The sequence below is a fragment of the Aquarana catesbeiana genome, linkage group LG03, assembly GCF_042186555.1.
Source record: "Aquarana catesbeiana isolate 2022-GZ linkage group LG03, ASM4218655v1, whole genome shotgun sequence".
Classification (NCBI taxonomy): Eukaryota; Metazoa; Chordata; class Amphibia; order Anura; family Ranidae; genus Aquarana; species Aquarana catesbeiana.
In genome coordinates, this window is record NC_133326.1 from 438,674,665 (window position 1) to 438,691,050 (window position 16,386).

The following is a 16,386-nucleotide window of genomic DNA, read 5'->3' on the forward strand; positions in this document are numbered from 1 at the left end:
GGACTGGCTGGGGCCTTGTAGCAAGTTAGCCACCGATGCCTGCAGCCATCCCGTGCCTCTGGCCGCCGCCTCCTCTCTAAGTTGAGACAAAAGTGTCTCTAAGTCACCCATGGTGGAAATTGGAGACCGTACACTGAAATCTTCTAAACGGCGCGTTCCTCTCTCTCCAACTGACCACCAGTATAACTCCACCCCCCACTTATATCTGGCTCCCCCCACCGGCCACCTCCTCACCTAACTTAACTATCCTATTACTACGCCTCACTGCCCCACCCAAGTCATGCTGGCCCTCCTCCTAGTGTTACTTTGGCTCCGGGCCATTACTATGTGAAAGCAGCCTAATAATCCTTTTTTTTTTATAAGTGCCAATATGCCTTTGCAAAAGTGTAGCGTATGTGACGTTTAATACACTGACCTTTTCCTCTTCCAGCTTCTGCTGGCATTGCTCTCCAGGCTGTTAGAAAGGTCCCAGGTGAAGTGCACTTGGCATCACTCCACCTGGGACAGGAGGCGGCGCTACAAAGGAAGCATTGGCTTATGCAGCTCCTGCTCCCTCCGCAGCTAGCTACTTCCTCTGCTGCCAGTGCCAGCTCCATGCACTCTGAGGCTCTGAGATGGTGGATTGGCAACCTGTTGATTGAAATATGGGCTTGCCAACCCACCATCCCAGAGTATGGGCATATTCTTCCCTGGTTTGAGGATGCAGGCCACATCAGAGGGCTCCACAGATTAAGCACCCCTGCTGTAGACCTTGAGTGATCTAAGGACTCTTGTGGAACACCAGAAATTACTAGCACTGCCAGTAATTATATCAGTAATTTACATTGTAGTACCCTCCTGCAGGCATTACTGCCCCAGAAAACTAGAAAAAGGCATGACAACTGAAACTATCTGCAAATAACTTTGTGAAGTCACTGATACCCACACACATACACAAAAGGAATGCATAATGGTTTTGCATACATTTTATTTATTATGGTTATAATTAAAACGTAAAGGAGAAGTATGGCCAAAGCTCTTTTGGCCATACTTCTCCTGTAGGTAACAGGCGTACACTTAGTTCAGCTCTTGTGACCCAGATTCAGTTGATAGCAGGCTAAAGTTAGCTGTCGACGGATATCACAGAACCGGTTCAGGCTCTGCTAGGATCTCAACAATAATGTCGGTGTTCTCCCACATGCCTGACCGGCAGCTGGCTCAGCCTCTCAGAATGCCACTGGGAGACTAAGCCAGCTGCTCCCTACCCTCCACAGTCTGGCGCTCCAGTGAGCGCTGAAGAGACAGAGCACAGAGTGGTGATTGACAGTCACTGCTCTCTGATAAGTGAGGAACGAGAACTGAGTGATCAGTGGTTTTCGATCACTCAGTTCTTGGTGTAGAGGGTGGCTGGGGACAGATGCAGCTTTCGATCGATACAGCATCCACCTAGGTGAGTATGAATATTTTTTTTCCAAATCCTGCACATCTCTTTTAACAAAAGTAAATTTAAATACTTTAGTTGGGTAAGTATGATATATTGCATACAATTGTTTTCCATATTCATTACAAGCTAGCAGGTATAACTTTAGGCTTCTTTTTGAATTTTCTAGATTATTCTTAGCTGCTTCTTGAAAAAATGCATATCAGAGGAATGATTAATTACTCTATACAACAAATCAGTAAGGGCTCTTTCACACGGGGCGGATCAGTGATGATCCGCCCCGTGAACACCCGCTTGCTCAGACAGGTCCGTCGCTGCACACTGTGCAGCGACGGACCTGTCACAGTGCCGCTCTCCCCTATGGGCGATCGGGCGATGACGGACCGTAGAGTCCGTCGTCACCCGATCCGATCCGAAAACAGATGGAAAAGTAGGTCATTCCTCCGTTACACTTTTTCGAATCGGAGCGGGTCGGATGTCAGCGGACATGTCACCGCTGACATCCGACGCTCCATAGACCTCCATGGAGTGTCCGTTCAGATCCGCCTAAAAAACTGACAGATGGACCTGAACGGACAGTCTGTGTGAAAGAGGACACAGATAAAAAGGGAAATGTACACAGGTGTTGGTGCTCTCTTTCTTGTAAAAATCCATATTGCTATGAGCATCCTTATAGGGGTGCACCATATAATAAAAGTGTATTTGTAATATGTAGTTTACATAGTAAACAAAAAAAAAGGTTAAAAATATATAAACTTAAAAAATCAAATAACATTTACCACAAAGCATTAGAGTTATTAGATTGTGAGCTTCTCTATGTAAGGTGACTGTGTCCAGTGGTTTATATGCCACATATGATTCCCAACTACCTGTTCACAGCAGGCTTTCAATAAGTGCTCAGTACCAACTCTAAGTAAACGCATTCAGCCTCATGTGTTATCATGTTATCATGTGTGACTAGCAACTAAGAGGTATCTTATAGTATTTTATGTAATTTTGTTTAGAAAGCAAAAAAAGTCTGAGAACTAGCAGTATAGGGGAAATAAAATAGAACAGTAAAAATATTAAATACTACTTACATCAAGTTCTACTTTAGATTCAGCAAGCCGGTCATGATCAGCGCAGTCAATCAGAAACACAATGCCATTAATGGCAGGGAGGTAATTTTTCCATACTCTTCGTGCTAAATGAAAAAAGCGAAACAATATAATATGATAAAGAAGTTCTAGATGTAGTTGTTTTCACCTTGTGTAAAAAAAAGTGTAGTAATACACTTGCAAATATCACAAGTGCTTGCTACAGAGCAAAAAAAGGTTTTTAAATATACTGGAATTTCCTTGTTACAAATTGAAAAGGGAGCAAACATTTTTACTGCAAATCCTGACAAATTAGAACATATTATAAGCCAAATCAAGTAAGAAATCATCAAAGATCCTAGCTGGGGGAAGTGGGGTGTCATGCTTATGGACATGCTTGGGTATCCAAACTACTTATTTTATCAACTCACCACTGATATAAATAAAATGTTCTCTCTTCTCCAATCACATAGACAGAGGCCTTAGGAAGTTTTTTCTAATATGATTTAAACACATTTCTATCATGTTGCATTACTAAATGACAAAAAAAAATTATATCAAGTTTTCTAGTTCACCGGAGAGTAACCTTCTCTGCACTAAAGACAGTAATCAAACCAATCAATACATCATTTCCACTAATAATCAGTATATGGGTGCAGGACAACAATGTGTGGAATTCAAGTCAAGCTAGATGATTTCTATAGGCTAGTATATAATGTAAACTATACAAAAATGGCTTGCTAGCTGCAATGACACCATACATTTCTGATATGCTGTTTGTTGATATACTTATAACAGCTTACCTTGTGCATGTCCACCTAAATCAAAGGTAGTGAATGTCATTCCAGCAATTGTCAGTTCTTCTGATGCTAAAAAAGGTAATCACATTATTAGAATTCAGGGCAACTTCACAGGATTGAGTAAGGACATGGGCATGTAAGAATTGTGGTGTATTGTGGCTCAATGCGTACAAATGCCTTTTTTATGTTTATGATCCGAAGACAACTATTTAAAAACTATGACTAGATTAACTACTGTATTGTAATTATTGGCCTGGAAAGTAGTGGCATTACCAGTTAACCTAATATCATGACCAGAAGAACAGCTTTCCACCCAAGGTAATGATCTAGGATGATGCAGAACTTTTGTGAGATGCAGAGGCCCACCAAGGCTGAGATGCGTGGCATTGCAAAAACCCTATTAGTCAGCTAGATAAAGACAAGTGGATCTTTAGTTCCACACACAACAGTTACAGAATTACTTAATTAGGGAAGTGCTTCGAGTGCATAGCATGATGTAGAATATCCAAGTCAATAATTTTTTTAGAACCTTTTTCAGCTCAAAGGCACTATACAAACTGTACGTTTGTAGGTGTGTAGTGTCTGTCTTGGTGGAAAGGCTTAATTAGGATACAGTATAGCCTTGGCCCTAGTCCACCATTTTTGCTACTGTTAATGAAAGTACTTTGTTGGTAGCTTAAGGTTATAGCACACTAGATACTTAAAAGTATATCTAACTAGCTTAATTGTTTTCAAACAACAACATGGGCACAGTGCAAGCTTAAAATAGTTCAAATGTTCATATTTCTTTACCTTATCTCTGTAGAAGCTCAAAATCACAAAATTATCACAAAAGCCACAAAAATTACAGACATAAATATTTTACAGACATATTTATCAACATCATTAAGGACTGACATTACTTCCCCTCAACTCTACCAACCAGACCTACACTGAAACTTTCAATTCAATTGGTGACTGTGGTGAAACTGCAGCGCATACTAAGAACATGTTAATGAACATGTTAATACATAAGTGAGATCATAATGTTAGTCTTTCTCTAACAATATATTTATACACATCTAGTCTGTAACATTGCTGCTTTAGTACTATCATTTTGTATAACTGCATAACCATTCTGCTAAAAAGGAAAAGTATGGTCAAAGCTATTTTGGCCATATATCTCCTGTGGGTCACAGCAGTGCACTTAGTTCTGCACTCCTGTGACCCAGATTCAGCCTGATGTCACAGAGCCGGTCCAGGCTCTTCAGGGATCCAGACAGTAATGTTGGGGCCTGCTCAGATGGCTGGTGGACCAGCATCTGGCTTAGCCTCTTAACGTACCGCTGAGAGCCTGAGCCAGCCGCTCCTGCCCCGCCCCCTGCTCCAGTGAGTGCTGGACGGACACAGGAGGGAGCGGTGACTGACAGTCACCACTCTGTGCTCAGAGAGGACCCAAGAACTGAATCGCATGTTTCTCAGTGTATAGACTTTAGGTCTGCTGTAAATGCAGGAAATAACAACATTTTATGGGCACTGTTTATTTTATACAGACTTCCTAGATGGCCTCAACCTGTATTTTTTTGTAATCTGTCTTCAAAAAAATAGCATGGCACAGATCCCATCAACATTTTCATGCCCTTCTCATAACGGCTCTATGGAGAGATGAAGGATACAGTCATTCTGGCAATGTACCAACTTCTCTAAGCACACTTAGGTCTATATTTATAAAGCAGTCAATGTGACCTTTACCAAATATTACCAGATGTATCTTCCAGGTGCATGTGTTTAAAATGGCAAGTCAAATATAAGTAAATACAATCAGCACAAAGGTAATATGTATACAATAAAATGCAACTGGACACTAGAAGATCTTTCACATAATCCAAATAGCAATAATATAAAAAAGGAGTGCAGCGCAAAACAGGGCTCAATAAAACGTAAAAATGTGATAAAAAGTCCATAGACATCCAGAGAAGAGCTGAAGGTTGACTAACAGTCCCAGCAAGCACTGAAAGAAGAATCCATGTGAGAAGACCTAAATCACATGCAAGTGTGAGTTTCCTTCCACCTCCAGAGCACTCACTTCGCTCACCTCTAGGTGTGGACCACTTAGCTACAGATGGCCAACAACACATGTCCCATACATGTAAAAACTCCAGGAAAGGTCCAGGACCTCCGACTGATATCCCCAGGGGTATGTATGGAAAGAGAAAAGCAAATCTAAGTGCTCACTGATGTTGTTTTTCAAAGGCTTTATTTCATAAAATGGCTACTCACAAGGGCTTGATTAAAACAGCACATATCAGAGCAGACACTGCGGTGTAGGACTCCAGGATGGCAGCAGGTGACGTCAGGACATGGCTCCTCTCCCGTACACGTTGCATTCACAAGAACTTCGTCAGCGGGGCAGAGCCAACGAGCGTCACTCGTCCTATTTAAAGCAATCCTATCGTCAAGGAAACATGACGCGCTCTGGAGTAGCGGCGGAAGCCACTCCCCCTGGCAAGACCAGAGGAAACACTGTCAGGCGGCATATCCACAGACAGATAACTGCAATCTTACATTGCTAAAAACAGTCAGACTACCTACCCCTACTGGCCACATCAGCGAAGACATATTTTAACATTAAAAGTCTCAATCTAATCACACAATATAGCACTCGCTACCATCCTGCATACCCGCACACCCAGTTACCATGTACCATTTACAATAAAGAACATTATAAAATACAAATCATAACGTAATTTAAAATAATAAAAAGAAGGTATATATGAAAAGAAATACTAAACTACTACCTATCAGAAATGAAGCAATTCAAGTCAAAATCAATATTTAACCCATCAGGCTTTAAAACCTTTGCCTCAAAAATCCAGAAAGATTCTCTCTGACTGAGGCGACGGACATAATTACCCCCCCTCCAATGTCTGTCGACTTTCTCTATGCCCCAAAACTTAGGACCCCTAGGGTCCCTGGTCACGTCCAGGCCCCTTAGCGTACGCATTGGGGAGCATATTAATTACATCAAAAAGGGATTAAGATCCCACAGTGTTTTCAAGCATTTCAGAGTCTACCATGACAGGGATATGTATGGTAAGAGAAAAGCAAATCTAAGTGCTCACTCATGTTCTTTTTCAAAGGCTTTATTTGATAAAATGGCTACTCACAAGGGCTGATTGAAACAGCGCATATCAGAGCAGACTCTGCGGTGCAGGATTCCAGGATGGCAGTGGGTGACGTCAGGACATGGCTTCTCCCCCGTACGCGTTTATAAAGCGGTGAATATGGCTTTCACCAAAAATTAATTGCAACTGAATCAATCACTGCCATTTAAAAAACATATAATGTAAAAAGGAGTGCAGCGCAAAACAGGGCTCAATAAAACATGTAAAAATGTGATAAAAAGTCTATAGACATCTAGAGAAGAACAGAAGGTGGACTAACAGTCACAGCAAGCACTGAAAGAATAATCCATGTGAGAAGACCTAAATCCAATGCAAGTGTGACTTTCCCTCCACCTCCAAAGTACTCGCTTTGCTCACCTCTAGGTATGGACCAGTGAGCTAACAGATGATCAACAACACATGTCCCATACCTGTAAAAACTCCAGGAAGTGTCCAGGACTTCTGACCGATATCCCCAGTCCCATTTCATCCAATCCTATCTGATCCGCCAGGCGGATGGAAAATAGGGTCGGGATCTGATAGCGGCGGGTGTCAGTGGACATGTTACTGCTGACATCCGCTGCTCCATAGGGGTGAATGAAGGGTTCAATCAGGTCCGTCTGAAAAACTGACAGGCGGACCTGATCGGACTGCACATGTGAAAGAACCCTAAGGGTGCAATGCTCACAACTATGTAGCGATTAACAAAAATACTTACTTGGATGAAGTGTAGGAACATATTGACCCATTCGGCCATCTTTAAGCATCTGTAGCAATGTGGTTTTCCCAGCATTATCCAACCCTAAAAATACTAATTTTCCATTTTTCTTGTATAAACCTAAAAAACGATAAAAGAAAAGCTTTTTTAACAAGATCCTATATTAAGTCTAAAATCAACGAATGCACAAACAAAAGAAATAGATATGGTTGGTCTAAGCAACATAATCTGCCATATAACCTGAAAATCTGGGATATCGTTCTCTAACCTAGTTGAAGAGCTCTACTAATCCTTTTGAAATGCTTAACTGTCTATGCGACTGAGTGAAATAAATCATCCAGATCACTGGATGATTTGTGCAAATATTTGTGCTACTGATCTTTCTCACATTATTGTGTCTATTAAACCATACATTACCTAGTGACTAGGACTGCTGCTTAAATCAGCTGCATATCTTCAGAAAATGTCACAGTTTATGGCTAATCTCTTGCGTTTATGGCCAATCACAAGATTACTTTTTGTTGTATTACTCAATGAATTGCTGCAGTAAATTAAATTAAAAAAACATGCCACAGGTACGTTATTATAATTGCTAGGATAAACTCCCTCATTATCTACCTAAACCTCCATTTAATAGCAATTCATACTGCAAAAAAATGAAATTGTGCTTTTAAAAAGCTACATTTTGTGACAGACCCAAACAGGACAGAGGCTTTTGGAGAGGAATAGGGGCTAGCCTCCTACCCACTGATTATGGCCCATGGAGAAAGTAGATCATTCTATAATGGACAACAACCTAATGGACACAGAGGGGCTGATTTATGAAGCATTTGCGCCATGACTTGCGGTGCACGCCGATGCGCAAATGACATTTTCGTATTTACAAAGCATTTGCGCCGGTAACACAGCGCGATCACTCATTTACTATTCTCTTCCCGGCGCACGGGAAGAGGCGATCGGTACGCCATTATAGACATGGCGCACGGCATCTTTAACTTAAAATTTAAACAAGCTGGAAGTGACAATATTATGGGGGGGATGTGGGGTGATGTGGGGAAGTGTAGTACTAACTGTCAAAAAGTAACAAATATGGCCAAAATAGAATGAGAAAGTGACTTCCTCTGAACAAGCCGGCAGGGCCGGCAAATACATTTAAAGCTGCAGGAGGTGAATTTATACACTACGCATGCTCAAACGGCATTTGCGCTTGTTCAAATGCTTTGGTTCAGTGCGCCGACAAAATCTTAGTAAATGTCAAGCAACGTAAATGCATTTGCATAGGTTGAACGGGCACACCTCTAGACTTTTTTTTTTTGTTTTTACGCTGGTTCACTTCGCGGCTATAATGAAATGTCGGTCCGGCAAAACACATACAAGTTCATTGATAAAAACAGCATTAAGAAAAAAAACAAAATTCAGAAAAAAAAATGCATGGGGTTCCCCCAAAATTCCATACCAGGCCCTTTAGGTCTGGTATGGATATTAAGGGGAACCCCACACCAAAATAAAAAAAAAAAATGACGTGGGGTCCCCCTAAAAATCCATACCAGACCCTTATCTGAGCACGCAACCTGGCAGGCCGCAGGAAAAGAGGGGGGGACGAGAGAGCGCCCCCCCTCCTGAACCGTACCAGGTCACATGCCCTCAACATTGGGAGGGTGCTTTGGGGTCCCCCGCAAAGCACCTTGTCCCCATGTTGATGAGGACAAGGGCCTCATCCCCACAACCCTTGCCCGGTAGTTGTGCGGGTCTGCGGGCGGGGGGCTTATCAGAGTCTGGAAGCCCCCTTTAACAAGGGGACCCCCAGATCTCGGCCCCCCCCTGTGTGAAATGGTAAGGGTGCCCCTACCATTTCACAAAAAAAGTGTCAAAAATGTTAAAAATGACAAGAGACCGTTTTTGACAATTTCTTTATTTAAATGCTTCTTCTTTCCATCTTCTATCATCTTTCTTCTGTCTTCTTTCGTCTATCTTCTATCTTCCTTCGGTTTCTTCATCCATATTCTTCTTCCTCCGATCCTCTGCTTCTTGCTCCAGTGTTCTTGTCCGGCATCTTCCTCCGCGGCGTCTTCTTCCCTTCTTCGTGCTCGGGCCGCTCCGCATCCATGGGAGGCTCCCGCTGTGTGACACTTCTCGTCTTCTGACGGTTCTTAAATAACAGAGGGCGGGGCCACCCGTTGACCCCAGCCCCCTCTGACGCACGGGACTTCCCTGTCCGCCCCCTCTGACGTCACGGGGAAAGCCTCGGGGAAGTCCTCGTGCGTCAGAGCGGGGTGGGGTCACCGGGTGGTCCCGCCCTCTGTTATTTAAGAACCGTCAGAAGACGAGAAGCGTCACACAGCTGGAGCCTCCCATGGATGCGGAGCGGCCCGAGAACGAAGAAGGGAAGAAGATGCCGTGGAGGAAGATGCTGGACGAGAAAACCGGAGCAAGAAGCAGAGGATCGGAGGAAGAAGAAGATGGATGAAGAAACCGAAGGAAGATAGAAAATAGAAGAAAGAAGATAGAAGAAAGAAGGTAGAAGGAAGAAGATGGAAAGAAGAAGCATTTAAATAAAGGAATTGTCAAAAACTGTCTCTTGTCATTTTTAACATTTTTGACAGTTTTTTTGTGAAATGGTAGGGGTACCCCCTTACCATTTCACACAGGGGGGGCTGGGATCTGGGGATCCCCTTGTTAAAGGGGGCTTCCAGATTCCGATAAGCCCCCCACCCGCAGACCTCCACAACCACCGGGCAAGGGTTGTGGGGATGAGGCCCTTGTCCTCATCAACATGGGGACAAGGTGCTTTGGGGGGGGGGCCCCAAAGCACCCTCCCAATGTTGAGGGCATGTGGCCTGGTACGGTTCAGGAGGGGGGACGCTCTCTCATCCCCCCTCTTTTCCTGTGGCCTGCAAGGTTGCATACTCGGATAAGGGTCTGGTATGGGTTTTTAGTGGGACCCCACGCCATTTTTTTTTAATTTTGGCACAGGGTTCCCCTTACAATCCATGCCAGACCTGAAGGGCCTTGTATGGATTTTGAGGGGGACCCCCAAGCCATTTTTTGTTTTATTTTGGCGCGGGGTTCCCCTTAATATCCATATCAGACCTGAAGGGCCTGGTATGGAATTTCGGGGGAACCCCACACATTTTTTTGTTCTTAATTTTGTTTTTTTTCTTAATGCTGTTTATCAATGAAGTTTTATGTGTATTGCTGGACCGACATTTTATTATAGCCGCAAGTATTTTTAAATAACTTTTATTCCTTAAGGCCAGTTCACACCACATGCAGTCCAGTGCGTGTTTTTCTGCATCAAAAACGCATGGAAAGTAGGTTATATGTTTTTCAATGGCATAGTTCACACCAGTGGTTGCAGTTCCAGTGCGTTTCCAGTTCCAGAAAAAAATGTAGAACATACTGCATTTTTTATGCACTGGACTGTACTGGAACGCTGTAAAATGCATCAAAAACGCACTGGAATGCACCTAAATGCACCAAAAACGCACTGCAACACACTTGTCCTTATTTAAGCTTAAGAAAAAAGAGGGGGGGAAACAAGCACTGGACTGCATCAAAAACGCACCAAAAACCCACTGGAACGCATCAAAAATGTGCATGCAGAAAAGCACCTGGAACGCATCCGGACTGCGTTTCTATGGTGTGATCTGGCCTTTAGGGCCCTTAGGGCCAGTTCACACCATAGAAACGCAGTCCGGACGCGTTCCAGGTGCTTTTCTGCATGCGCGTTTTTGATGCGTTCCAGTGTGTTTTTGGTGCATTTTTGATGCAGTTCAGTGCTTTTTTTCCCCCCTCTTTTTTCTTAACCTTAAATAAGGACAAGTGCGTTCCAATGCATTTTTGATGCGTTTTACAGCTTTCCAGTACAGTCCAGTGCAGAAAAAATGCAGCATGTTCTACTTTTTTTTTCTGGAACTGGAACGCACTGGAACTGCAAGCACTGGTGTGAACTATGCCATTGAAAACCATATAACCGAATTTCCATGCATTTTTGATGCATAAAATATGCACTGGACTGCATTGATGTGAACTGGCCCTTTGGCATATTTAAAGGCATTTCTCCTTGTTTCGTTTTTGGGGTTGTCCAATTGGTGACATTGATATATGTCCCTTAGGGTGGGACCTGGGCCCCATACCCATTTTAAGGCTAATAACTAGAAGATAAGCCAGCCAAGTGGGGACTAGTAAAACTGCCAAGTCAGTTCCCTTAGACTGCAATGGTATTTGTTGTATAACTTTTGCACATGTTAGGCTCTTTAGTTGCCCCCCTGAACTGGGGGGGGGGGGTGTTTTGTCCCATCTGTAATTTTGGTGCATGCTGGATGATGTGCTTAATTTTGGACAGGGGGGTGGCTTATTTTGTGCTAGCTGCATCTGGGTTGTTCTGGGCATGCTCAGGGACTTTGTTTTTTTCCTGTGCCTTTTGGTTAGTGAAATGCATTTGGGTTGGTCTGGGCTAGCTCAGGGACTTTGTTTTTTTTTTGGTGGTGCTTTTTGTGTGTGAACATTACTTGGATGTTTCTGGGCATGCTCAGAGTGTGTTTTTTGGGCTAGTAATTTAAGGACATCCTTAACAGGTGTACTCACTTTTAAGTTCTCTCTACATTGGGTGAACTTGCATTTTGTGTGTTTCATGGACTGTCCATGTGTTTGCAATTGCCTCATTAGCACACAAACCTATGTTATATAAAGCTTGCCAGATAGCAATCTTTACTTTGCCCTGAAAAGGTGTCCGTCCGTCCGTCCGTCCGTCCGTCCGTCCGTCCGTCCGTCCGGCAAGACAGTACATTTGGTGTGCTTATCGAGTTTCTAACACATGTATTTTCTATTTGTATTTTGTTTATTATGTTGTTGCAAAACAGATGTGTTTGGGTGATGGTTATTTTACCATGAAATTTTTTTTATGTTGGCAATTTTTGTTGTTTTTACGTTGTTCACTTTGATTTAACTGTCTGTGCTGCCTTATTTTTTAAAATTCTTTCTCAAGATGTTGTGCCTAATGTTGTTTTTAATCTTTAATAGATGTCCATTTGTAGGTGCACTCCTTTTAACTCCTGTTAATTTACACTGTAAAAGGGTCAAACCTCCAAACATATTCTGTTAGTGTCTCAAATTAACATACATGTGTGTATTTTGCTTTCCTTGCTTCTTTTCCAAGTCCTTTTTTTTTTTTTTTTTTTGGACCAATAAAATTGTTTCAAATGTTTTATGTTTTATGTGTTCTTTTTATGCAACGGATTTCCCAGCTGCAGCTTAACTAGGCTGATTGGCATGTCTCAACAAATCCCTTTTTTATTTATTTTTTAGTCCAAAATACAAAACCATTGACTTTGAGTTAAAGCACCTGTGCAAGATGAAGGAAAACCTGCAAACATGGCCTATTGGGGAGTACTTGAGGACAGGGTTGAGAAGCACTGAACTAAAATCAAGCTGAAGACAATCCTATTCTAATTGTGGACATTTGAGGGAAATCAAGATTTTTATTTATTTTTATTTTTTTAAGGTTGGGCTTTGTGTTTCTTAAAATTGGCTTCACTTCCTGTCACATAGCTAAACAGGAAATGAGAGTAAAACCCTAACAATATTTTTCCTTGGGTACACACAGGTCAATCTGACTAGTGCCCCCCACTATGCAAATTGTACTCTAGCACTTTGTTGTGTACACCCCAAATTGTGTAGTTGATGAAAATCTGAGGGGTAGTACTGGTGATTTTATCATCCAATCATGTAGAGGCAAAGATGCTGTTTTTTTTTCTTTTCCTTGCTTGTCCCCCTCCGATCTCCAGCAACTGCACTTCTAAGTGGACTTGTAGTGCAAAATGGATTTATGTTTTAGTAAATAAACCCCAAGATACATAATAATTTGGGATGTACATGTACAAAATGCTAGAGTGCAATTTCCCGAATGGGGAAACTATTTAGATTGACCTGTGTGTCCCCAAGGATATACATTGGTAGGGTTTTACCCTCACTTCCTGTTTGGCTATGTGACAGGAAGTGAATAATTTTGAATGAGAAATTTAGGAGGTGTCTTCACCCTATCAGGGGTGTAGACATCTGACAAAACTTCTAATCCCTCTGCAGTCTATCCCCAAGCAAAAATAAGTAAGGATTTTAATTAGTTTAACTTTACAAAGACACATTCCTAAGTTCAATTGTGATGCATGTTAATGGCCCATTTAGACCTTTAATAGAAAGTCATCAGTTGCCTTTGACTCTAAACATTATTTTTGACCAGTCCTAGAAATCTGCATCTGTTTTTCTATTAACCACTTGGTGTCTGTGCTATAGCCAAATGACGGCCACAGCGTGGACCTGAATTTCTGGGAGGCTGTCATAGGACGGGCTCCCCGTGTGCACCCTGCAGCGCGCACTGAGTCACTGAGACTCGGGTGATCACAGATCTGAGTAAGGGGCCTGGTATGGTTCAGGGGGGGGCACTCACTCGTCCCCACCCCCTTTCCTGACCGGTCGGGCTGTGTGCTCGAAAAAGGGTCTGGTATGGATTTTGGGGGACCCCCCATGCCATTTTTTCTACATAGGGGGTTCCCCTTAGAATCCATACCAGACCGAAGGGCCTGGCATGCACCCGGAGGGGGAACCCATGCCGGTTTTTCTCGCGCTGCTTTAATAGGAAGTTGTGTTTTTCCTATTGCAGCGAGCGCGAGATGTACCTCGCCGAGAACCAGCGCGATCCCATCACGCTGGAAACATTCTCACGTGTAGGTACTCCTGTGTGTGCGCCGGTTCACACGCTGAATTAAGGATCTATCCAGCGCACCAATTAAGGTCTGAACCAGCGCAGTGCATTCATTTTAGTAAATGACCCCCAGAGTGTGGTTTGGATTACTTCTCTGAATAAGGATAATAAAGCTTCCCTTCTGGAGTGGATGGAAAAGTGTAATATTAATCCTGTACAGGATAATGGTCAGAGGGAATATGGTGGCCCTCCTGCAGACTGGGTTGGAGAGGCTCCTTCACTTGGGACAGAAATATTTATCAACAATATCCCTTAGGATATCTAAGAAGATAAATTAATTCCAACTTTTCAGACTGCTAGAATATTGTATGAGTTTGTCTCATTGACTGCCGGATAGTCTGAGGTGAGGTGGGGTTTGTTATGTGTTTATTATTAAGTAGGTCTTTACCATTGAAAACAAAGAAAAAACTGCGCTATGCCATGAATAATAATAAATGCATAAAAATCAATTAATGCAGATTCGAAGAATGTGAAAAAAACATCAAATATGAATATATACATTGAGATTATATAGCAAAGTCCATAAGTCAGAAATTCAAAGAATTTTCTGAATAATATTAAGTGCATATAAATCAATTAGTGCCAAAATCAAAAATAGTGAAAAAACATCCAATGTGAATATAAATATTGATATTATATAGCAGAGTCCATAGGTCAGAAAATTAGAGAATCTTCAAGGGGGATGGGAAGAGTCCCCTGATAGCTCTTCATAGGGGCCAGTGTGGAAAGGTAGGAAATGAAAACACCCCTCACAGTGATCTTCCACCACCTAGAATACACGCTTACCAGATTGCAAGCACAACAGGCACGTAGGTAGACCAAAGACTGGGTAGGCAGTTAGCAATAATGCATCCCTCTATGTAGTGTGGCGGGTAGTAGGCAAACAGGGCACATGTATGACCTCAAATCTGGATATCCAGCCAGCAATAAGGCATCCCTCTAGCAGCGTAGCTGCAGGCATGTAATGGATGGTACAGCAACCCAAATCACGGACATAAGGGCAAAGAAAGAGTGGCCCCTTGAAATGTTGTCATTTTACAACCAAAAACGTAAATGTATTTTATTGGGATTTTATGTGATTGACCAACAAAGTGGCACATAATTGTGCTTTTGGAAGTAAAATGGTTTTCAACATTTTTTACAAATAAATATCTGAAAAGTGTGGCATGCATTTGTATTCAGGCCCCCTGAGTCAATACTTTGTAGAACCAGCTTTTGCTGCAATTACAGCTGCAAGTCTTTTTGGGGAGGTCTCTACCAGCTTTGCACATCTAGAGAGTGACATTTTTTTCCCATTCTTCCTTGTAAAATAGCTTAAGCTTTGTCAGATTGGATGGAGAGATGTGGATATTAGTGGGGGGAGATGTGGATATTAGTGGGGGAGATGTGGATATTACAGTGGGGGAGATGTCCATTACAGTGGGGGAGATGATGTGAATATTACAGTGGGGGAGATGACGTGGATATTACAGTGGGGACGGAGATTGTGGATATGACAGTGGGGGACATTGTGGATATGACAGTGGGGGAGATGATGTGGATATTACAGTGGGGACGGAGAACGTGGATATTACAGTGGGGACGGAGATTGTGGATATTACAGTGGGGGAGATGTGGATATTACAGTGGGGGAGATGACGTGGATATTACAGTGGGGGAGATGACGTGGATATTACAGTGGGGGAGATTGTGGATATTACAGTGGGGAGATTGTGGATATTACAGTGGGGTCTATATGGTGGTGGAATTTTCACAGGTTTTTGTAAATTCAATTAATTTTATTTTTTTTATCCGAAAATGATCCGATCCGTGACTCCTGATCTGAGGAACGATCCGAACCGTGAGTTTTTTGATCCGTTGCACCCCTAGTTGCCACAGATTCTCAATTGGATTTAGGTCTGGACTTTGACTGGGTCATTCTAATACATGAATTTGCTTTGATCTAAACCATTCCATTGCAGCTCTGGCTGTATGTTTAGGGTAGCTGTCCTACTGGAAGGTGAACCTCCACCCCAGTCTCATGTCTTTTGGAGACTCTAATGCCCTGTACACACGACCGGTTTTCCCCGTCGGAATAAATTCTGAAGGTTTTTCCGACAGAATTCCGCTGGAACTGTCTTCTGTACACACGATTACACCAAATTCCGACCGTCAAGAACGCGGTGACGTACGATGGGACTAGAAAAAGGAAGTTCAATACTAGGGCTGAAACAACTAATAGATTAATCGACAACCAATCGATTATGAAATTAATTGATTACTATTTTCATAATCGATTAATCGGCCAGTAACATAATGGGGTTGAAAAAAAACTAAAATGAGCCCTTTATAGTACAAAAAGAGCAAATAATCGCTACTGCAAATATTACTTTCACAGTTCTACACTAAAAAAATTAACCCCTTACAGTAGTGATTATCTGCTTTTTTTTGTACTATAAAGGGTTAATTTTAGTTTTTTTCACCCCATTA

At 42.4% G+C, this 16,386-nt stretch overlaps 1 protein-coding gene and 1 long non-coding RNA gene across 3 annotated transcripts in view; both read right to left on the minus strand.

Moving 5' to 3' along the window:
* The window catches only part of SAR1B (secretion associated Ras related GTPase 1B), a 301,257-nt gene that overhangs the window by 115,864 nt on the left and 169,007 nt on the right, over nt 1–16,386 (minus strand). For both annotated transcript variants that reach the window (XM_073620798.1, XM_073620799.1), the window contains exons 3-5: nt 7,158–7,277; nt 3,300–3,365; nt 2,500–2,603 (exon numbers count right to left, since the gene is read on the minus strand). In XM_073620798.1, the coding sequence (XP_073476899.1) occupies nt 2,500–2,603; nt 3,300–3,365; nt 7,158–7,277 (290 nt within the window). The remainder of the gene's footprint in view (nt 1–2,499; nt 2,604–3,299; nt 3,366–7,157; nt 7,278–16,386) is intronic.
* Nucleotides 5,516–7,133, minus strand: LOC141132430 (uncharacterized). Its single transcript, XR_012242904.1, has 2 exons — nt 6,443–7,133; nt 5,516–5,777 (listed from the first exon to the last, which is right to left on the minus strand). It is a non-coding gene; the product is annotated as an uncharacterized lncRNA (long non-coding RNA).